General features: G+C 51.4%; 6 protein-coding genes across 6 annotated transcripts; 2 read left to right on the top strand and 4 right to left on the bottom strand.

Annotated features, from left to right (window-relative positions):
* Window positions 1-403: 403 nt before the first annotated feature.
* SCP_0102900 (Putative aldehyde dehydrogenase-like protein) lies at window positions 404-2,897 on the bottom strand (the record flags this gene model as incomplete). The annotated part of the gene is made up of 12 exons (XM_027752529.1): window positions 404-497; window positions 562-688; window positions 747-796; window positions 848-852; window positions 905-1,086; window positions 1,164-1,510; window positions 1,572-1,696; window positions 1,748-1,843; window positions 1,897-2,054; window positions 2,126-2,308; window positions 2,359-2,689; window positions 2,754-2,897. The coding sequence occupies 12 exons, from the start codon at window positions 2,895-2,897 to the stop codon at window positions 404-406; spliced, it is 1,842 nt and encodes a 613-aa protein (XP_027608330.1).
* Window positions 2,898-3,133: 236 nt separating this feature from the next.
* Window positions 3,134-4,881, top strand: SCP_0102890 (hypothetical protein; the record flags this gene model as incomplete). Its single annotated transcript, XM_027752528.1, has 9 exons — window positions 3,134-3,169; window positions 3,227-3,253; window positions 3,304-3,351; window positions 3,406-3,666; window positions 3,723-3,829; window positions 3,879-4,066; window positions 4,126-4,236; window positions 4,301-4,463; window positions 4,524-4,881. 9 exons carry the CDS (start codon window positions 3,134-3,136, stop codon window positions 4,879-4,881), a joined length of 1,299 nt encoding a protein of 432 aa, XP_027608329.1.
* A 361-nt stretch (window positions 4,882-5,242) lies between these two features.
* Window positions 5,243-8,026, bottom strand: SCP_0102880 (pH-response transcription factor pacC/RIM101; the record flags this gene model as incomplete). Its single annotated transcript, XM_027752527.1, has 4 exons — window positions 5,243-6,897; window positions 6,965-7,213; window positions 7,262-7,549; window positions 7,597-8,026. 4 exons carry the CDS (start codon window positions 8,024-8,026, stop codon window positions 5,243-5,245), a joined length of 2,622 nt encoding a protein of 873 aa, XP_027608328.1.
* A 1,768-nt stretch (window positions 8,027-9,794) lies between these two features.
* Window positions 9,795-11,018, bottom strand: SCP_0102870 (hypothetical protein; the record flags this gene model as incomplete). The annotated part of the gene is made up of 1 exon (XM_027752526.1): window positions 9,795-11,018. One exon carries the CDS (start codon window positions 11,016-11,018, stop codon window positions 9,795-9,797), a length of 1,224 nt encoding a protein of 407 aa, XP_027608327.1.
* Window positions 11,019-13,364: 2,346 nt separating this feature from the next.
* On the bottom strand, window positions 13,365-17,292 carry SCP_0102860 (Putative transcription initiation factor TFIID 111 kDa; the record flags this gene model as incomplete). Its single annotated transcript, XM_027752525.1, has 15 exons — window positions 13,365-13,678; window positions 13,729-13,765; window positions 13,816-13,942; window positions 13,995-14,146; window positions 14,203-14,510; window positions 14,574-14,970; window positions 15,021-15,270; window positions 15,321-15,484; window positions 15,543-15,638; window positions 15,697-15,921; window positions 15,978-16,162; window positions 16,223-16,505; window positions 16,559-16,707; window positions 16,783-17,230; window positions 17,287-17,292. The coding sequence occupies 15 exons, from the start codon at window positions 17,290-17,292 to the stop codon at window positions 13,365-13,367; spliced, it is 3,141 nt and encodes a 1,046-aa protein (XP_027608326.1).
* A 383-nt stretch (window positions 17,293-17,675) lies between these two features.
* SCP_0102850 (proteasome activator pa28, REG alpha/beta subunit) lies at window positions 17,676-19,013 on the top strand (the record flags this gene model as incomplete). The annotated part of the gene is made up of 11 exons (XM_027752524.1): window positions 17,676-17,723; window positions 17,778-17,840; window positions 17,893-17,897; window positions 17,959-18,247; window positions 18,306-18,343; window positions 18,397-18,405; window positions 18,467-18,480; window positions 18,535-18,552; window positions 18,614-18,744; window positions 18,803-18,916; window positions 18,972-19,013. The coding sequence occupies 11 exons, from the start codon at window positions 17,676-17,678 to the stop codon at window positions 19,011-19,013; spliced, it is 771 nt and encodes a 256-aa protein (XP_027608325.1).
* Window positions 19,014-21,411: the final 2,398 nt, after the last annotated feature.

The following is a 21,411-nucleotide window of genomic DNA, read 5'->3' as shown; positions in this document are numbered from 1 at the left end:
CACACATATGGAAGTGGCTACGTGCAACATGGGATTCCCGCGAGAAGTTGCGTGAGAGGCACGTTTGACGCCAACATACCATATCGTCGCCTGCCTTTTCGGGCAGCATCAGCCAGCAACGCGCCACCATCGTCGAGACGCGCCACATGCAGGAAAATCCTCCTTGATGATGATATCACGGCTGGCCATACGGTCCCCATCTATCGTCGCATACGTCTTATCAGTCTGTTACGCCTGCCCGCCGTGGCGGTGTTGCGCTGACTCTGATTGCTTGAATCACTGGCCTGACAATCGCAAGTAATTCAAAAATCCAGGGATATCATCCAGACGTCCGAGCACACCACCACGACTAGATCAGTAATTGTAGATATACGCACGAGCACAGCATCTCCTCTGCCATCCGTCATCCCGACACCTTGAACAACTGCACCAGCGATCGTATGCGCGTCCGCCATCCTTCGGCATACAGGAACCCGATCAGCCCACTGACGAACTCCCTGTATATCCAAGAGGACGTCTATCAAAACAGATCCAGCTACGAGCAAGGAACCCGTGGCGCACCAGCTCTGCACGTTCGACCGCACGGGGTAGTCTAGCGGCTTCGGGATGGATGTCTGCACCAGCCACCCGAACCTGTCCCAGACGATCGCCTTCGCGTTACACAGCGAACGTAGACCTTCCGGTCCAGCTTCCCAGGGGGCCAGTTCAGCATATATGTGCACTAACTCGCAGGAGGGGATGCTCACCGAATCTCCCGTATCCGCTATGCCCAATGCCCCCGAACGGTAAATCCTGGCTGCATCGAAGATCAACATATGGCCTGCACAATCAGACTTCATGAACCTACTTCATCTAGACGCGGCGTCAGCGTATTTCACACCACAAATGAATTGACAGCACTCACATAAAACACGGCAAAGTCGTTGATGGACACCATCCCGCACCGCAGCCGTTTTGCGGCTTTGATACACTCCTCCCTGTTCGGACCAAATACAGCCGCGCCGAGTCCGTACCGCGTTCCGTTTGCGAGTTCGACTGCCTCGTCGACCGTCTCGTACTTCATGATCAACCCGATGGGCGCGAACACTGCCAAGACGCGTCAGTTCAGCACCTCTCGCTTAGCAGCGCACAGGAACCCCCTCAAGAAGCGAGACGATACTCACTTTCGCGCTGTGCAATCTCCGACTGCGGATCGACGTCACCGACAACGGTAGGGCTGAAGTAGGAGCCGTCTTTCATATACGGGTGGTCGAACGCCGTCCCGCCAACCTCGACGCGCGCACCACCGTCCCGCGCTGCGGCCACGACGCGCTCGAGGTCTACAAGCCGGTCCGCATTAATCATCGAGCCGACGTCAACGGCGGGAACAAACCCATCGTTGGGGTTCGAGAGTGCCGAGCCTTGGCGCAGCTCCTTCGTACGTTCGAGGAACATCGCGTAGACCTCTTCGTACTGTGAGGAGTGCACCAGAATACGCTCAATTCCGATGCAGTTCTGGCCCGCGTTTTGGCTGCAGATGAGTGGTGCATGAGGTGGGAGCGCTGGTGCGGGATATGAAGAAAGTGACATACAATACTCCGCGCATCCAGATGCTCCCGTATCTGCTCAGGTCAGTGTTGGGTAGGATGATGGTTGGGTCTTTCCCGCCGAGCTCGAGCGTTACCGGGGTTAGATTTTCTGCCGCTGCAGCCACGACCTACGGAACGCATTCATTCACCACAGCAATAACTTCCAGAGGAATCATTACCTTCCGACCGACTTCCTCAGAACCAATGAAGGTAATGTGTTTGATCTCAGGAGACTTGGTCACAGCCTCGGCATCCTCTGGATAACAGCAAACGAGCTGTATTCGCTATCACTTACGCAGTCAAGCGGAAAAGTAGGACATGAACCAACCTGTACAAGGTCTGAGTTGTGTCCACACGCGCGGAGACATTCCTTGATGACAAGCACGAAAAACTCGGAAGACCAGATGACATGTTCGGAGCATTTGAGCACGATGGCGTTGCCGGAGAAAAGAGCAGCGAGGATGGGTGACCACGCGTTATGAAGTGCTATCGACGTACGACGAGACATCAAATTTAGTTGTAATTCGGAAAACAATTCAGGGTGAACGGGAACGAACGGTAGTTCCATGATACGAGCGCAGCGACGACACCCAGCGGCTCCCAGTGTACTTGGGATGTCTTGTACGACATCATGAGACTGCTCCTGCGCGTTTCTGGCCTTAAGACCTTCTCTCCATGGTTAATAAGCCACTCCATTTTAGCGCACGTAGTCATAATCTCGCCAAGTGCAGCATCGAGCACTATGGGTCGTCAGACACCACGATGGCTGCAGACAGACGCAAGAACTTACGTGTCTTGCCCGTATCCCGGCACGCGACACGTGCACAGACCTCTTGGTTGTCCACGAGCCACTTCTTGAGACTGCGCACGACGCGCCGGCGGTCCCTGAACGCGGTATTTCGCCACGTCCGCTGCGCCTCCGCCGCGCGCCGGATCTTCTCCCCGATCTCGACACTGCTGTCCGCGACGAAGGTGCCGATGTGGTACCCAGTGGAAGGGTCGAAGCTAGTGATGTAACGTCGGCCTGGGACAGCGTAGGGGGGCATGAGTTCCTCATGGCGCAGGTGAGCCTCGAGGTCGGGGCGCACGACGCTGAGGCCTTGAAAGTTCGGGCCTATTTGCTGCGGTAGACCATTTCAAAACTTGCAGCGAGGTCAATGTGAGGTGCATAGATGAGATACGTACGTCGGGGGAGCGAACGAAGAAGGGGACGGCGCGGTTGTGGATGGTCTGGAAACGCCAGACGACGAGGTATATCCCGAGGGCGAAGGTGATGGTGACGAGGTAGAGGACGTCCATGCCGCCCTCGTCGTCGTGGTCGTAGCCCATGTCGTTAGTCGTGTGCGGCCGTCAGCCGGGAACTCTGCAGCAGTGAAGCAGAAATAATGGCGAGTTGAACATGCCTCACCTACGTGGTCGCGTTGTTGGCGCGTATTTGCGTTGTGGCTGGAACAAGTGCACTTGGCATCTGGGCTTACATCATCAACGTCATCTTGTCTGTCTGCTACTGACCACCACCTGAACACCAGAGCTCATCGCTCAACACACGCTCGACGACGCCAGCCATGTCGACAAGAGAGCCAATGTGGTATTGCCACGAGGTGCGCCACCGTTGTACCCGTCGTCCCCGTCGCCACAGACATCGCTGACAACCCCAGTGCCACGCCGAGATGCGTCCGCTCATGGTCAGTCTCCCTCATCCTCCCATCCCTCAGCCACAGTGACCGTTCCGCAGGTCCCAGATCCCCATTGTGCATCCTGCAATGGGACTTTTGTTGAGAAGGTGCGTCCGCCGCACGCCAATCCTAGCACCGCCCTTTGTCTGAACCCACCGCAGATGGACAACCCCACCGACGACCCGCGCGAGTTCCAGCATGTGCACGAGGACGATGAGGATGGAGCGCTCCCTGGGGACATGGATGATTTCCTAGGTTGGTCCTCTCCATTCCCCAGCGTGTTCATCGGACCTACCCTCACCGCTCTAGCAGCCGGCCTCAGCACCCTGCTGAACACCCGCTCGCCCGGCCCAGGCCCCGGGGCAGGTCCTATACCATCTTCACCCGGCCAGCAATCCAGTCGATCTGACCGCAGGGGCTCGGTTTGTCACGCGTATTCTGCGCTGTTGCCCCCAACTGAACTCTTGTTCGTCTGTAGGGCTTCACGATCCGAATACAGAATGGTGGCCCCCCTGGCATGCGGACAGTTATCATAGGTGGATCCCCGCGCCAGTCCGGCACGGACCAGATCCCCTCCATGACTGAGTAAGAGTACTCCCTGGATGCGGTGCGTGTCCACTGATCTGGATGGTAGGTATAATACTAGGAATCGCGACACGATAACGGGCCCCCTTATGGCGCAATATCTGCTTGCGATGTTGTCACAGCGAACCATGGGCGACGGAGGTACAAACCTATTCCAAGATTTCTTAGGTGTGTTCGGCGCTGGAGGTGAAGGAGGTGGGAGTGGGAGATTGGGCGATTATGTATTTAATCAAGAAGGTAATCCATCCACGCGAAAGTAGTCAATCCATGCTACGCATTGCTGAATTTTTATCAAGCGTTGGACCAGATTATTACCCAAATCATGGAAAACTCGAACGCGAGCGCGCCTGTGCCCGCCACAGAGGACGTGATGGAGAAGCTTCCGCGGGAAGTTTTGGAAGAGGGCTGTACGTCGACTTCTGTTCACTGCCACTCGTTGCGTCATGATTCTCACGGACGCTCTCGATATAGCACCACTACTCGAGAAGGACTGCGCCGTCTGCAAGGAGCAGTTCAAACTCAACACCGAAGATCCCGACGAGCAGGTCGTTGTCATACTCCCCTGCAATCATCCCTATCACGAGCCGTGCATCATCCCGTGGCTGAAGTCCAGCGCGACATGTCCCGTCTGCAGGTACGTTTGCATGTATATCTCGATGTTAGCAGTCTCACCCATACTACCATCCCTTTGCAGATTCCAGCTCGTCCCTCAACCCGAACACCACGCACCTGGCCCCGGACCCCCTCGTGGTTCAGGCTCAGGTTCGGGCGGGCCTTCGACTGGGACAAGTCCTCCGCGCGGAGGCTCAATTCCCTCAACGTCCGGCGGGTCCGGGTCGCAGCCACACACCGGCGCCGGCGCCGGGCTGTTCAACTTGTTCCACTTTGGCGGGGGACACAGCGGCCAACAGCCTGGCAGCACCACCACCAACCGCCGCCCGGCCAATAACACCGGAAACGCCAGTGTGCCCCCTCCCGCTCGCAACACCACCCAGCATCCGCATGAGTTCCCTGGTGGCTGGGATTGGAGCTGGGGCGACCAGGTGGACTGATGTCGTCGTCAGTAAGTATGGGGTTGGACGTCGTCGTCTGCGTGGCTATCTTCACACATTCTACTAGATGTATCGCTTTCTGTATGTGTACGCCCCACACTGTAGTGTATTCCCTGATTCTGTAGCACCAAACGGATGCGGTGATAATACAAAGGATGTGAGTAAGGTCCGCATTGTCCTACTTACTTCCAGAGAAAAGGAGCAACTACGACGCAGGAGTATATGCGAATTAAAATAAGGAGGCGCACAGGGGTAAACACATCACTAAGCAGCACATACAATAGCGTCCAACACCACAGCGTTCTTGCGCAACTCCAAGATCGACTATAGAGCCAGCCGTGCAAGCCGTGCGCAGGCAGCGCTATGCGACCGCCATGTCGACATCCCGCACCTCCTCGAGCACTTTCGGGCGCACCTTGGGCGTCCCGAACTTGCGCTGGTATTCGACGTTGATCGACACGAGCAGGTCGCGCAGGAGCCGCGCGTGCGCCTCGCGCTGCGCGGGTGAAATGCTACGGCTGTCGCGCGCGAGCTCGATGCGCCCAACCGCGCGCGAGAGCTGCTCCGACGCGGGCTGCGCGCCTGACGTGATCGCACGTATGCTCGGCAGGATCGGCGGGGCGCGTGTGGGCGACGGCGAGCGCAGCGGGGTCGAACATGAACTCGCGCTCGAGCTGGGCGTGGGCGTCGCGGAGTCGTCGCGAGAGCGCGCGTGCGAGACAGGATGGTGCGGGGTCGGGGAGAGCGTGGACGCTCGAGAGGGGATGGACGGGGAGGAGAGCGGCGGGGAGGGGGAGCGGTAACGCAAGCTGAGCGGCGGGAGCTTGTACCGGACGTCACCAGAGGTGATGAACGGGTAGAGCGGACAGTCCGTGCGTGATGTCGAGGAGGAAGACGCTGACGTGGATGGGCGCGAGGACGTGGACGATGAGGAAGATCGGCGGAGCGCGAGCGAGGCGGGCGAAGAGAGGGAAGACACCGCTTCTGCGGTGAGCTTTGCGGGCGGGCCTCTGTGCACGCTTCCTGTGCATAGCTTGGGCTCGACAGGTTCTGGTCGACTGGCAACGACACTGCCTGGCACGCTCCTCAGTGGGAGCACTGTGCGCATGCTCTTCCCCACGTAGTCCACCGGCCCGAGTTGCACTACGGGGGGTGATGGGCGGTTGGGACGCAGGTAGTCGAACATCGCAGCGGTCTCGGGAGCGATAGAGAACATCGGAAGACTCAAGTGTGCATTCGGGGGCGTCGCGTTCGGGGGAGTGGACGTCGACGAATGTGATGAGAGCGGCGACGCCCCGGGATGTACTCCACCCTCAAGCGGCGGCGTTATGTAGTGCGCATATGCATTCGGGTGGGGAACCGCCTGAGGTTCGATGGGAGCACTGTATGCGGCGGAAGTACCGACGTAGCAATCGTCCGACCCAGATGACATGCGCTGTCCGCGTATTCTCGGGCCCGAAGGCTGTATAGCAGGATATAGAGAGGAATCCTGGGCATTCGGATACGTCTCGTATTGCACGGACTGCACGGACTGGTGGGACGCCCTACTAGGGTACGCAGGCGGAAGATTTTGTGCTGAGAAGTCCACAGAGTAGTATCCAGACTCGCCGTGATACTCGGCACCAGACCCCGGACCGGGTGCAGCAGGAATGCCAGGCATACCAGCAAGACCCATTTGGCTGAGGCTCGCTGCATCGAAGTATGACTGAGCGGTCGAAGAGACGCCTGAGGATCCCGTAGCATGTGACAACGATGGCAATGGTGCGTGTTGCTGCTGCGACAATGGATGCTGCACGGTTTGCTGCCGCTGCGCGCTGCCGCCGTTGGCAACGTCCCGCCCAAGAGTGATTAGAAAGTCGTTGACAGCGGCGAGTTCTTCAGGGCTACGGATATCGAAGGAGACAGAACGGGGATTAAACATGGAACTGCCGGGCGGCAGGGAGCCGCTGTGAGAACCCTGAGCGTTCGCGCTCACGGCATGCTGGTATGCGAGCGTATTCAGACGGTCTGCCATACCTAAATCAAATCGTGACAGAGAATGAGGTCAGCACGGACTAGCCGGATAAACTTGCCGATAACATACGAGGGTCGTAGGCTGGATTGACACGGCGCTTCTTAACGTCCGTGAAGAAGTCATCCATATAGTCGCCGTGGCTTCGTTTCGCACCACCGCTGGCTCGGGCTGTGGTGCCATCAGTTGCGAGGACTTCCCACGTTGGGAGCGTGTTCGGCATGTGATAGAGGTGGCGTTTGGAGTCTGGGATTTCGGTCTGGCGGTAGTGAACTGGAGCATGCTCAATTTCTGGAGAGGGCGTGGGCAACACAGCGAAGTCTGAATAAGGATCAGTGGGAGAGGACGATTGAGGAGTCACGTTCTCACCAGAAGAACGCTCGGAAACGGATACGGAACCGGACTTGGCTCGCGCGACAGGAGCATTGTCTGATCCGCGTGAGTTTGCCGGGGAAGGAACCGCTTTAGGTTTCTCCTCGGAAGGCTCACCGAGGACGCGAGACGAATACGTGTTGTCGACAACAGTGATCGCTTTGGAGTGCTTGTGCTGGGCGTGATGCTCCTCGGTGTGGATCTTCTCGTGTTTCTTGAGGTCCTGAGGACGTTTGAAGGGTTTCTTGCAAATTGTGCACACATGAGGTTTCAGAGGTGTATGGACTGTTCCAAAGTGAAATCACATCCAGAGAAACAAGAAATGCACGAACCTCGGAGATGACTGGTAATGTGGTCACGCTTTGCACAGGTGGTGCCGCACTCCTTCCACTTGCAAGTCAGACAGAGATTGCCGGTGCTTTTGCGACCGATATGGTCGTTGCACAAATGGTTGTACAAAGCCTCGGGATCAGAAAAAATACGGTCGCATTCGATCCACTGACACGGATAGGACGAGGGTTCCTCTGGCTGGGGTTGAGCCTCGGGAGATAATGCGGGGGGATCGTCAGAGGACTCTGGGTTGGGATCAGACGCGGGGAGGGATAAGGGGACGTCGGGCGGTAGGGGCTCGGGCATGGATGGAAAGAAATAGGAATTGTCGTCGAGAGACAAGTCGTAGGGGTAGAGGTTGCGGTAGAGGGTGGACTCGAGGGTGGTGAGCGGGACGAGAGAGGGGGGATGGTCGTCGTGTGGAGGAGACATGGTGGAGGGGGGAGAAGGCTTATATTCCGCCTGCTATCCAGCTCGGTCAGATCTCTTGGCGCACTGCCAAGCCTTCCCTTGGCGGTCTCTTGGCAGAATTACACCGTTCTCTCCTCTTAAATCCTGCAGCGGTCTACCCCGCCTTTTTTTTCTCACGGTCACTCCCTCACCCAGGCACTACCCAGACCCTTCCCGCTACCTTCCGTCACCCATCTCTCCCCTCAAGGCGTCCGCTAAGCCTTGTGCTCAAGATTTTTAGGACCCACACATTTTGCCAAGGCTGCCAAGCTGTTGTCCATGACGTGTCCGAACAGCTCGGAAACCACCCCGAAGGCGCGCACACAACCGATCAACGCTCTCGCTGCACTTGCGCTGCATGGCCGGTGGTAGCAAACATCGGCGGCCCTCACTAATAGATGAGTAGCACCGAGCATCGTGAGCACATCGATCCAACGGAAATGAGGAGCAGAAGAATCAGGGCGACGGGTGTACTCGGAAATCGTTTACATGCAATGCTGACTGGAGCGGATGACCCCTTGGGAACTCCTTGTGCCGTCGTTCAACATTACTTTCTGCGTGCGTCGGCGGTCCCAATAACAACTCCATGCGTACAGAACGCCATGAACGTCGCCGAAAAACGGGAGTCAGCGAGCTACTCTTGATTAGTAGGTCTGAATCTAGCTCGGAAATTCAGGCGCTTTGACAGGATTGGCCAAAGACACCCGCCTTCTTGCCTTGGCAATCTATGCGATTATCTCTGAGCCGCCGGAGTGCACTTCGGGGCAGAAGACAAAGTGGTGGAAAAAGCTGCGCAACGCTAACCATTGGATCACCGTTCCGGCTTTCAACTTGAATCTGCCAAGGAACCATACACAGCGCCAGTCAGCTTCTTTCCGATGTGGTCGATGTATTGCAGCATTCTCGACGTCCAGCCATACCTTCAGACTGCAACTGATGATGACAAAGTGAGTCTCGGTATGTGATTCTGTAAGCCTTACTGTAGGGTCGTCCGGCGCCCGCCCGCTCGTCTGTTCTAATATTGGCTGGATCCCCTGGCGATCACTCCGTAACATCTCAAGTCGACACATACAAGATGACTCAATGCAACAAAAGTGTTGATGACACATCGTCCATGGGAAGGTCCCAGCATGAGTGCATGGATACTAGAGTACATTGGTCCACCACACAATTAAGCCGGCATCGAAGAGACGACGCTCGCAGCCCACGACGAAGCACGTGTCAATGACTTCGCGCCCATGGACGACCAAACGGTCCGTTGAGCCATGCACCTCCGGGCTCGTCACCAATTCGCAGAAGCACAGACAGAACTCACCGGACCCCGGGTTTATGCCCGCGTTCTCCCGACTCGGCATCAGCATTGTGTGCCAAGATTTCGAGGAAGACTGTATTCGACGCCTCCCGTCGGCATGCAGAAGCGCGATAAGGTTAGGTTGCGAGTGTATGCACTGATAAGGGCAAGGACGAATGTCTATACCATTGGCAACGCTTAATGCTGCCCAGACGCGAGGCTGGGTGGTATATGGCATGCATGCAAGCTTCAAATTCAAATTGACAAACGGACTCTTGGACATGCGATTGAAACGTAATACTATGCAGCAATAGCTTGTCGCGAAAACCTGGGCAGGAAGCAAAGAAGCAGGTCAGGATTATCAGATAAGCAGGAAGTTCGAGTGACATACGAAATCAATCAGATATTTTCCATGGTTCCGAACTTCTCTAAGTAGTGGCCAGTGGCTGAGTGAGCGAGCTACGGAAACCAATGTTCCGACGTATCAGAAATGGTTGAGCTATTGCGTGTAAGATGTACGCGCGAATACACGATCTGGAGCCTGACCGTCTGCAGAGCGAGATATCCTGTCAAACGCGAGACGACGGTGCCCATGCTCTCGCGGACCATGGATGCATGTTCGTAGCCTCGGCGGGCGATGATGTGAATGTGAATGATGTCCAAGATGAGCACGAAAGCAGGTCTCGCGCACGCCAGACCAACCAGGACTTTGTCCAAGTCCTCCCAATCCACACGCGAGAGTTGCACCATCCTGGACAATTCGTATGTGATCTTGACTTGTGTGAGACGGTTCAGAGAAAGGGGGAGTCGGGCCAGGATCTCGTGTGTCCACCGAAAGTCAAGATATTCGTGAAACAGGGAGATCCTACCGATGTGTAGTGAAACCAGCTGCGTACTGTGTGTGATATCAGGACAGTGATTCTGGAGCAGTCTCGGGATAGAGTACGGCTTGACCATGGTCAGTGACAGATGTTCCAGAGTTGACGTGGTAACTCGGATGACCTCTTGCACCATGGACACGTGTTCGGGATCACACGTTACCCCGAATGCCCGAAGAGCCAAGTCAAATGGACCTTGCATCAACCAGAAGCCGTAGTCCGGGAGAGCATACGTATACAGACCTTCTATTCTGCGTCTCGTACCTGGCGGTTCAAGAGTAGGGAAGGGGAGCCTGTCTGGAATCGTGTCATAAGAGCCAGTTGGGTCCGAGTCGCCGAGTAACGTGGAGCGGTCGATATGGATGACAGACAGTTTAGGGAACGCGCAGAGCAGCGCTGCAAAAAGAGAGACATCGAAACAGCAATGCTCGACGCTGAGCGTCCGCACCGTGGGGAAATATGAAAGGAGTGCTTCCTTGCTCTCCTCCGACATCAGGACGGTATGCCAGCTCTGGAGAACCAGATGCTCGATTCTTGTGAATTTGCGCCACGGTAGGCTGATGGAGACCAATGTAAGATGACGGACGCACGGTGCAATGCCAGGCGATCCTTCGAGAATTTGAGCGAAGCGCAGATCATCTGCGGCATTGTCGAGAGAGACTGTGTTGAACAGATGAAGACGAGTGGTGGGAAGCCACTGACGATACGCGAGACTGCAGGCCGCGAGCGTTGGAACATCGTCCCAGAGATGGTCGAGGATGATGTCACACATCTCTGGAGGCAGTCTCGGTGAGGGACGGTTCATTGCAGTAGCTTGAAGGGTACTCGTGAATCAGGCTGTGTGTCAGAGATGCAGATTGTAGTTTGAACTTGGCATCAGCAAAACCCAACTTTTACTTAAAAGGGTACTTAACTGACTTAAATAGGACTTATGATCCTTATTTAAGAATATAGTCAAAAAGGGGCCTAATGCATATTACATGAGTTACTGAAACTTATTGAGACTTATTTGAACACTTATTGCCTTAAATTACCTTGTTACCTTGCTTGCACCTTCATGATTGTCGCACTTTTTTGACTCCCCGGTTCTTTCCGTGCATATATATGAATAGTCGTGACCCGGCTTGGAAAATCTCAAGTTCGAATCCGCGCGGTGGCAAATTTCGTAAGCAAGGTCTCTGCCACGAGGAGGTGGAAACGTGGAAACGTGTATAATTGACTGACTACGCTAACAAGTAGCTCAGGTACGTAATAAGCACCTCGTCAGCCACGGTGAGTAATTGAGGGCGTTAAAGTGAAGTATAGTAAAGTAAAATAAAGTAAAGTAAAGGCATAGAGTGGCACGATGAAGAGTAAGAAAGCAGTATAGTAGTAATAGAGCAAGTAATAGGTTACAGACAAGATAGGAGATGGTGAAGATGAGGGGGTAGGTTGAGAGTGGAAGGAGTATACGTATAGTCTGCTTTCTGACGCGCCTCCTTGTCGAGAGGTCGGACAATTTAGGCGGAGCCCAAACTTTTGTAGCGTTCAATAACACGGAGTCTTAAACCTTTGTAGTAACACGTGATGCACGTGGCGCGATAAATCCGTCGAAATTCACTATTCTTCCTGATGCTTCAGCTCCACCCCATTTTGGGCACATCGCAGGCGTAGCGAAGTGCAGTAATAGATATATGATAGAGGTGTATTCTCCTTCCGTGTGAGACAGAGAAAATGGAGAGATTCCTACGAGACCCAGACATATTGTACCTCTTAGACCAATATGGAGCAGATAGGACAGCAAAAGTCCCTGGAACCAATCTTAAATAATACTAACATTGGAAGGTACGACGAATAGATGGCGTGCAGTAGAACGGGGACCCCAGGGGGACTTCTTGTGCTCGAAACACGACGCGTTCGACGCGATTTACAAGCGCATCGCACAAGCACGTGATGTGCCGGGACGGCAATCACAACCGGTAACTGACACAAGGCGCATTCCACCTTTTTTCCTGAGGAAAAACCTGGGGAAAACGACAAAGTAAGTCTCCGGGAAATATCCGGGAAAAACTGTGAGAAAACAATAGTGTAAATCCTGGGGAAAAACCATGACCCAGAAAAAGCAACAGATTTCTTGGAGAAAAAACCTTTGTTTCCAAATCGGGATTGCAACATCAGGAAAAGTCAACTCTTGGTTAGCTCCTTATTGCCTTGATTAAGGAGGTCTGCTTCCTTATTTGGCCAATTAAGGTGAATAAGGAAGAATAATAATGAGGATCTCCTTAAAATTTCCTCGATCAAGGGAATAATCTGGGTAAGCAAGAGTTGACTTTTGCTGATGAAGAGGTATGCGGTCCGAGAAATCTTTGCTTTTTCTGGGTCACGGTTTTTCCCCAGGATTTACACTATTGTTTTCTCACAGTTTTTCCTGGATATTTCCCGGAGACTTATTTTGTCGTTTTCCCCAGGTTTTTCCCCAGGAAAAAAGGTGGAATGCGCCTTGTGTGACCTCTTAGTAAGACCCCACTTATAGAAAGCAGACGTCAGACACGGATATCCGAGGTACGAGGTTGAAGTAGAGTGTCTACCATCTGCCTTCGGGAGACTATATACGTAGGCTGATGTGTCGGACGTACGCGACGTTGTAGTCACCCCATATTCTGCCCGCAAGATGAATACCTGTAGTGTGCCACATTTGCATGATTCGGCTGGAGAGGCGATCCCTCGTACAGTCAGTCGGTCTTGTGATAATTCGTACGCAGATTATCGGAACAAACCTGGGTGTTGCAATTTCAGCAGCGGCCGCAATCTCCGCACAGCATAATAACGTACGTTCTAGTGTTGGTGGTTGGGTCTAGTGGAGGCAGGAGTCATATATAATATCCTAGGCCAGACGTCGACGCAGGCAGCTGCTCGAACTTGGATGAATCCGAAGCGTTTTAGCCGCGAACCCTTCCTTGTAAGTAGTCGAAAGGAGGGTGAGTCCGACATGCCCGACTTGCGGAAACCCGTGCACGAAGCACCACCCTCTACATTCCATGCATTCAGTGAGCGATACTTCTGAGCTAAAAGTACATGCGTAATAATTTAGTGCTGTAAGGTACGAAAACGCTCTATGCAATTGCAACACAACAAGCACAACTTGAAAATGCGAGTCCAAAACACAACAGATCTATGACTTCTTCAGCGTGAGCTTGATCTTTGGACCTGACCCGGACGGTGTAGGTGGCCCGTCGTCATCGTCATCATCCATCGCCATCATAGGCGGACTCGTTGCAAGGGGAGACGGTCCATGGCTTCCCAGTCCTAACGACTGAGTCGGAGGACGCAACAAGTTTCCTGCACCGGGGGTAAAGAGGCTGTCTGAGCTTCCAAAGCCAAAGCTGCCTGACCCGCTAGGCGAAGCGGCGGAAGGGCTAGCAATGGAGGGCAGAGGTGGAGCGCCAGAGTTGAACTCAGCCCAGCGAGGACATTTGCGATTGGTTTCTGAAGGGTGATGAGATGCTACTAGCGTAACAGAGTACGGGATCACTTACTCATATGTCCCATTTGACCGCAATGACCGCAACGCCGCTGCAACACCACGTTAGATGTGACCTTCCGACAGAGTTAAATAGACCCACTGTGGTGTCAGGTTTTACAGGGCGATTAAGTTGCATGGGAGTACCGCCTTCCTTGACGATCTTGGCATTCTTCCTATGCAAACGACGTTCCTGATTCTTCTTCATCCTAGCGATCTCCTCCTCGAGCCTAGACAATAATTCGTCAGCGGTTGAAACGCGTTATGCCATAAATCACTTACCTCTTCTTCGCTCGTCTGTCCTTGTCTGCGTCTCCGGTAGGTGCCAGAGCATCAGCGGTCAGAGCATCCTCTTCAATCGCTTGTCGTCTCTTGACGTACGCATTGATGACGGCATTGTCACGGATAATCTCTGTCTTCCATTCCCCGTTAATCTGTGCAATAAGTCAGTGAGCCACATAACAAAGACTGACGAAATTGAGGTACGAACCAGACGCTTTATCCTTAAAACTCTTTTCTGGGCTTCAGGCGCAAGACTGGTTTCACGGTCACGAGCAAGCGAAGAGCCGCGGCTAAAAGTGGGGGACAAAGGACCAGGTGTCGGATGATAAGCTTCACTCTGTATCTGGGGCTTTTTCTCTTCTCGTTTTTCATCTTCCTCGGTTAGCTGAGGCTCATCTCTACGGCTGAGGGAGTCAAACTGGGACCTCCAGATGCGCTCAATTTCCGACTTATAAATCTGTTGCTGCTCCGCAACGTTGTACCGATGCGCAGACTTTGGCCGACTCTCAGCTTCAGCTGAACAAAAAAGTGGATGAGAAGTCTGTTCAGAGATAAATTAGTGCGAGTGAATGGACATACCCAGTTTCTGCTCATAGTCCTCTCCCGCCTTGACGAAGATTTCCTTCATAGAAACACGAATAAAGCTGAATGCCTCACCGCGCCCTGTTGGATCTCCCTCTCCATGCAGCTTGAGCATAGCCTTCGCCTGCGTAGCAAACAAGAAGTTCTTCGTCGTTATCCACGGCGCGAGCTGCTGCTCCACTGACAGATCACCCTCATCGTCCTCGGCCACCTCACCGTTGAAACTGTAACCAGCATCTTGCAGATGCCGCTGTCCGACCTGCATACTCTCGGAGAGCACGACCTGCTCCGGACTCACCATCTTCAGCATGTCTGCATCAGATGGGATGGTCCAGGTTGATTTGAGGCGCCAGAAGCCCTGATGCGGGCCTCTTCGGTGATACTCCATAAATTCCTATGCACCAGGTCAACAAGCAATTGGTAAATTGTTTTCCACTAGTTTACCTTCAGCCGCTGTCTCATCTGCAGCTCATTCTGATCGGGGAAATACTTCATCAATCGCGATATCTTGAGCCGTTCTTCTGCACTTTTCTGAAGAAGCTTGAACGCGATGATCTGCAGCCGGTGCTTGATAGTATTTGTGATTTTTCTCGAATGAGGACCAGGAACCTCGGTAACAGGGTACGTTTGCCCCACTACAAAAATGTTCTTGATTTCACGAAGGAAATATTTGGTGTCGTTCTTGGTCGTGGACCTATAGATGCAGGTCAGACCGAATTTTCCCAGGGCAGACTACGTACACACCTCACAACCAGGAAATCTGTAGGATAAGCTTTCTGTCTGAAAAGGGGTGCACGCATCAGGTTGTTGTACAAGGCATTTACTGTTTGTCCAGGGTAAACGTAACCAAACTTCATGAACGGCGACTCGTCTTGTGGCTCGATTACTATGGGTTCTCCAAGGTCATACTGGAAAGGCCATTCAGACATAAGCTAACCCAAGTCAGGTTCCAGGTCACGGACGCACCTTCGGAACGTGCTCATCCTTCTCATTCTTCTTGCGGTAATAATTCACGAGAATACTTCCCATACCAAAGTTCTGGATGATAGGTGGATGTTCTTCCTATTATCCAGAGTGTCAGTTCCATAACACGAAGAGAGGATACCACTCCACAACTGACTGAGAACTCCCATAGGACAAAGTTGCTAGTGTCCCGAAGACTCAGGTCCCCGGTCCTATGCAAACCCTCACCAACATTGCCGCCCTTTCCCACCTTCCGGCCTGCTTTGTCTTTCTTCTTTTTCGCCGTGCGAACCTTGCTGAAATGCAGTTCAATGTTTGAAGGGAACTGCAGCGCTGGACGGTGGAAGGAACGCGCTTCTTGTTTGGAAAGCCGCGTCTTGAACTGTCACGCCGGGATATTCAATACTCCAGAGACGACGAGGATAAAAGGAAACGTACGAATGGCAGCTGGAGCTTCTGCGCGGGATACGCATGTTCGACAACAAGCTGTCCGAATGTCTGTCGGACGCGATGACGACCCCCGTCTTTACTGACCTCGTAAAACTGGTCATTCGACAAGTTAAATTTGTCTCGAGGCTGCCCGGCGTCACTTCGAAGGCGTTTCTTGGGTCTGACGGTCTCGGCTGTCGAGACAAGCTCATCAGCATTCATGTTTTTAGATAGAAGGCTCCCGCAGAACGTACATGGTGGTTTCTCCTCCGCAGCGATGTCTTCATCGTTCATTTCTAGCTGAGTGAAGTCGCGGAATGGCGCTCGAGGATTCCATATGATGCTCTGAGTCCAAACTCCCGACTCCAAAACCTTATTTTGAGGTGTAGTCAAGTTGGTCGGAGAAGTCGATGAAGGTGCAGACATATCATCTTCCGGCTCATAGATGATCTGGTCCTCCCAATTAGACAGTAGGACAAGATCAAACGAGCGGTCATGCAAGGGAAATGAAACGGGCACATTCGAATTCTCCCGCTCCTACAATAGGGCGATATTAGTATACTGAATTTGAAGATATTCATGAGGTGTACCTCCATTGCCCGTCTCAAGTCATGTTCCACACTGCCCGAAGCAACCACCTGTTCCACGCGTTTACTCTCGACTTGCCTCTCCGTGTCACCCACAATTGAGGCTAGAAAACGCCTAGGAACTTCTTTCTTCCTGGGGTAGATAGTTTCAACTGTAGACAACGAGCCGAACGGATAATTTCACATCTTGAGTATATTAAGGGGCGAGCATTGAAGACTGAACGCACCATGGAATGGTCTCTTTGATATCCGAGACTTCTGTACAGTGAAACCCTTGAAAAGCTCTGTGAAGTCAAGAATCTTGTCCTTCTCAAACGTCGGAAATCGTTCGTACACTGTCTTGGGTCTCTCAACTCTGCGATGTATAACTCTCTTGCGCTTGCCCTTTCGTGTCATCTGCTTAGGAGATTCGATCTCCATCTTCACTCGTGCCCCGTCATCAGACTCTTCCGCCTCCAACTCTCTGTCCACTTCGTCCTCCCAGTCCTGCCCCTCCCCGGGTCCAACAGCGTCCGCATCATCCCACTTGTCGTTGTAGATCTGCCCCGCACTAAAACCTGAGAGACCCGAGATACCAAGCTGGTTGGTAAGGCCAGGTCCAGTGGGCAGGTCTAAACCGTCGAGAACGTTGTTCAAGGAGAAACCTGTCAGAGTTGCAATGACATCAGTTTCTTCCTGCAGCATCGTGAGTGCCTCTCAGACCAAGTCGCTTTACATACAGGTAAACTCACCGCCATTGCTGCAATTCAACACTGAGTGGTCGACTTAATAATTAAGTTAATTAATGATGCCCTGAGGTTCGTTAGGTGTTATTGTTTGTAGCAAGACAGCCTTATGTGGGTGAGCACGAATGGGATGCGGTATGTCTAAGCTTCACGAGATGAAGAGCACATAGAGACACCACTGTCAGTGTACAGTGGCACAAGCAGGGGTCGTTACTGCATGTGACTATGGCGCTTACGCGACTGTGCCCGTGACGCGTCGGCCACAAGCGCTTTCACCAACTCGGCCAGCATCTGTTGCTTCTTGAAGGAACTTCTTGTCTGTTTTCAACAGACTTAGACATACGCTTTTACCTACCTTTTGATTTCAAGAGTAGACGCAGCGCATATAGGGAGGCATGTCTGGGAAACAAGGTGTGGATAAGGAGGTCGCGCGAAAGTTAGAGGTGAGCCAAGCTTGCTTCTTTACCCTTACATGTTTTATGCGTATCGACATCCAGGAATTCAATAAAACGGCTACTGATGTTGCGAACGACATCGTGTTTAATGTCTTTCCAAAGAAAGTATGTACCGTCATTTTGACTTGAATCTATTTCGTATCTAATGTCTCAGTAGATTCTGTGAATATCTATCATGCGTGTCGTGTATTCGCTAATCATACAGCTGACGTCCTATACACAGAAACTTTCAACAACTCATTGATTCCACGTCAGAGCCTTCCTCCCCATTTCACCCTTCTCATGCAACAAATTTCACGGATGTCACCATCTATCCTCCTCCTGCGATGGAGGAGCATGAGCAGAAGAAGCGCAAGCTCAATCCTGATGCTAATTTGAATGGACCCTCGAGCTCAGGCCCATCTAACGACGTCCGACACGCGAGATATCCAAATCTAGTGCTTGCGAATAAACACACTATCAACCTGCATGACATTCTCAAGAAGGAGTGCGAGGAGTTGGCTGAGTCATGCGTGAGTGTTCTATTGTTAGCATTTTTTGGTGCATATACGCTGATACGATTTCTTGAAGGATAAAGTCAAATTATGGGTGAATCTCTCAATGCCGAAGTAAGTCAAGGTTTTCAGCTATGTCATTCACACATGGCTCAATACTGCTGCAGGATCGAGGAGTAAGTTCTGTCTTCACATCTGCCGAATTCTTCATGACTGAGGTGTCCCACCGGCCTCCAGTGGAGACAACTTTGGTACGTTCTCTCGAGTCAGTAAGATATGCTGTATATCTCACTATATACAAACAGGTGTACAGATACAAGAAGGTACCGCCTATCGAACTTTGACCCTTCGCATTTTCTGAACACGTGTGCGCGCGCTTGCCAGAGGTCCTCACCGAGCTTCACCGTTCACAAGAGAGTGCATATAATCTCCGTGATGCTGCCCGCCAAGATCACATCAACCGGGCCAAACTGTGCTCCAAGATGATCAAGTACCCTCACATAGAAGACTACGCTGTACGCATTCCACGCAGCATCTGCAGCCCGAACCTGACGAACACCGCTTTTCTCGCAGTTGGCACTTAAGGAGCACGACCAGAAGCAAATCTACCTAGCGAGGCAAAACTTGTATGACTTACGCAATGTGTATGCCATCTTGACCGACATTCTGCACAAGAACATGGCGAAGGTTTGTTGTTTCCCCATAGCTGATTGATAGATTTTTGTTCATGGCGTTCTGGTAGATCCGGTCGCCCAAGGGAAATAACGCGACGGGACTGTATTGACAAGCCAACGTCTGTAGTCAAGGATTCTGGTCTTCAATTCGTTTTACAACATCATCCGCTCCGCTGTTCTCCTCGTTGGATCTCGTCTTGCACTTGAGTGCGTGATTTCGGACCAGGCTCTATCCATATTGTATGCAGCTACTTTAAAAGTGTGTACGCATAACATGTGTCCATTGTATCGCTGGTCTATGAGTTGAAACCATGAGTCTGAATACCTCTCTTTTCGTGTACTCACCGAAACTTAGATATGCAGCACCTTTCCAAGCCCACATCTTTCCGAGGCGCCGGCGCCGGTTTTTGGCGCGTTTTGTGCGTACCTCTGCGTACCTACCTGGGCCAGCGCTGCCCCCTGCGCGAACCGCCTCGCTCTCGTTGTCCTGGTCCGGACGATTGGGTGGCCAGACCCCAGACATTTCACCCCAAATGCCAAATTGCTTAGAAAGGAAATTTGGTCACACCGTGACTGATGGAAGCACCGCAGCCTCTTGCTTGGGGAACTCTAACATATGTCTTAACAGTCTTTTCTCTTCTCTTGCTCTTCTCCTTCTGTGCGGCGGACGTTATGGCACTTTTCAAGTCAAATAGTCACTGGGTGGTGGGAAGCCCAGCATACTGTATATCATAGGGAGGGTTATCCCCTACTTAGGCACGTTCATTTCTTGGGCGTCTGAGTCCAAATTTTTGCCAAGAGTCGTTGATTTGGGCGTTGCAAATACACTACTAACTCAGCGATTTTGGTTTGAATGGCGAGGTAGCCGTTATGGGGATTATCGCGGGACCTATAATTGCCGGAGACGATCGATGAGGAGGAGGACATCAAAAGGAGGATAATTCTATTGGGAAACCCTCAGAAACCCGGAAACCCCAAGAAACCCCGGGTTTCTGAGGCTGCTCGGAGAAACCCCTCAATTTGGAAACTTGTGGGGTTTCCCTCTCCGGAGGAAGTTTCGGACTCCGGCCGGACGCCCTCCTGGGGCGGCCATGTTGGCATCATCATTTGTGCGGGAAGGCAGGGCAGACTCACTCCTCAGCTTCTCATGGCAGTTGACGAGAGATCGAGAGACCTTGCCTGCATGCACTCTCCATATTCTTAAAGTAAAATTTCGCAAGAATGGGAGAGGGAGAGGGAAAATTGGCACCCGCCGTAAGCCTTGTCAGTCCCGCCCGACGCGTCCTGTTCACGTACATAGAGTGTACCAAGCTCCTGTGTGATCGGTAAGCCCCGAATCAACTTACAATTTCGCAGCACTGGGTGCATTTTCCTGTAATCTGGTCCAATTATTGTAAGGTTATCCTTAAAATAGAGTGAATTTGATTTGTGTAAGTAGTATCACATATTTGAAACATATTAAAAACAACTTTATAATAAGTGGTGGCTTATTATACTGAGATTATTGGAGAGCATATCCAAAATATCTTTCAAATACTGTCTCAAATAGATTTTGAAAAGTGCTCCGATGTCTGACACTGATTACTTCATATTTACTCAAATATACTGGTCACATTTTCTTGTAAACTGGTTCAATTATTGTAATACTATTCTTAGAATAGAGTGAGCTTGATTTGTGTAAGCAGTGTCACTTATTTCAAACATGTTAAAAATAACTTTATCATGAATGATGGCTTATTATACTGAAATTATTATAGACAGATCTAAAATTTCATTCAAATATTGTTTCAAGTAGATTTCTCAAAGTTCTCTAATATCTGACACTGATTAGTCTACACTTATTATAAATGAGTTTCATATAAACCATGTTATAAAGTCAAACATTACTGGATTCTGTCTTTATAATATCTGTCAGATGTATGATGTCAAGTCTTCTTCATATACAATAAAGTTATTAAAACTAATCATTATAGTTTGTATACAATGATCTAAGAAAAATATATATATATAAACTGGAGCATTATGCAAAATTTAGTTAAAATATACTTAAAATCTATTTTAAACAATTTTACGATATAATTTCAAACATCTTGTGTATAATTAACACAGATCAAGTTGGTTTACTGCAGGTTTATTTGAAAGTAATTTGAAAAAGTAAGAATAAACACAGTTTAAAATTAAAGTTAATGAGATTTTAACGCAATGAGATTTCAATGCATTATAGTGATATATAGTAACATATAGCATAATGTGGTGAGACATAGTACTGTACAGTTCAATGCAGTAATGTTTGCACTATGGAGTACAACACAGTGATGAGTTGTACTATGTAGTGTAATATAGAAGTGTATCATGCTAATTAGTATACTGGAGCAATGTGCAGTCCATTACAGTATATTATAGTGGCATGTAGTGCTAAGTAGTATACTAGAGTGATACGTACTAATAGAATAGTACATCAAAATGACTAACACTGCAATGTAGTATATAGAGTGTACACCAGGTTAT

The sequence above is a fragment of the Sparassis crispa genome (assembly GCF_003851025.1).
Source record: "Sparassis crispa DNA, contig_000000F, whole genome shotgun sequence".
Taxonomy (NCBI): Eukaryota; Fungi; Basidiomycota; class Agaricomycetes; order Polyporales; family Sparassidaceae; genus Sparassis; species Sparassis crispa.
This window is presented reverse-complemented; position numbering and strand designations above follow the sequence as displayed.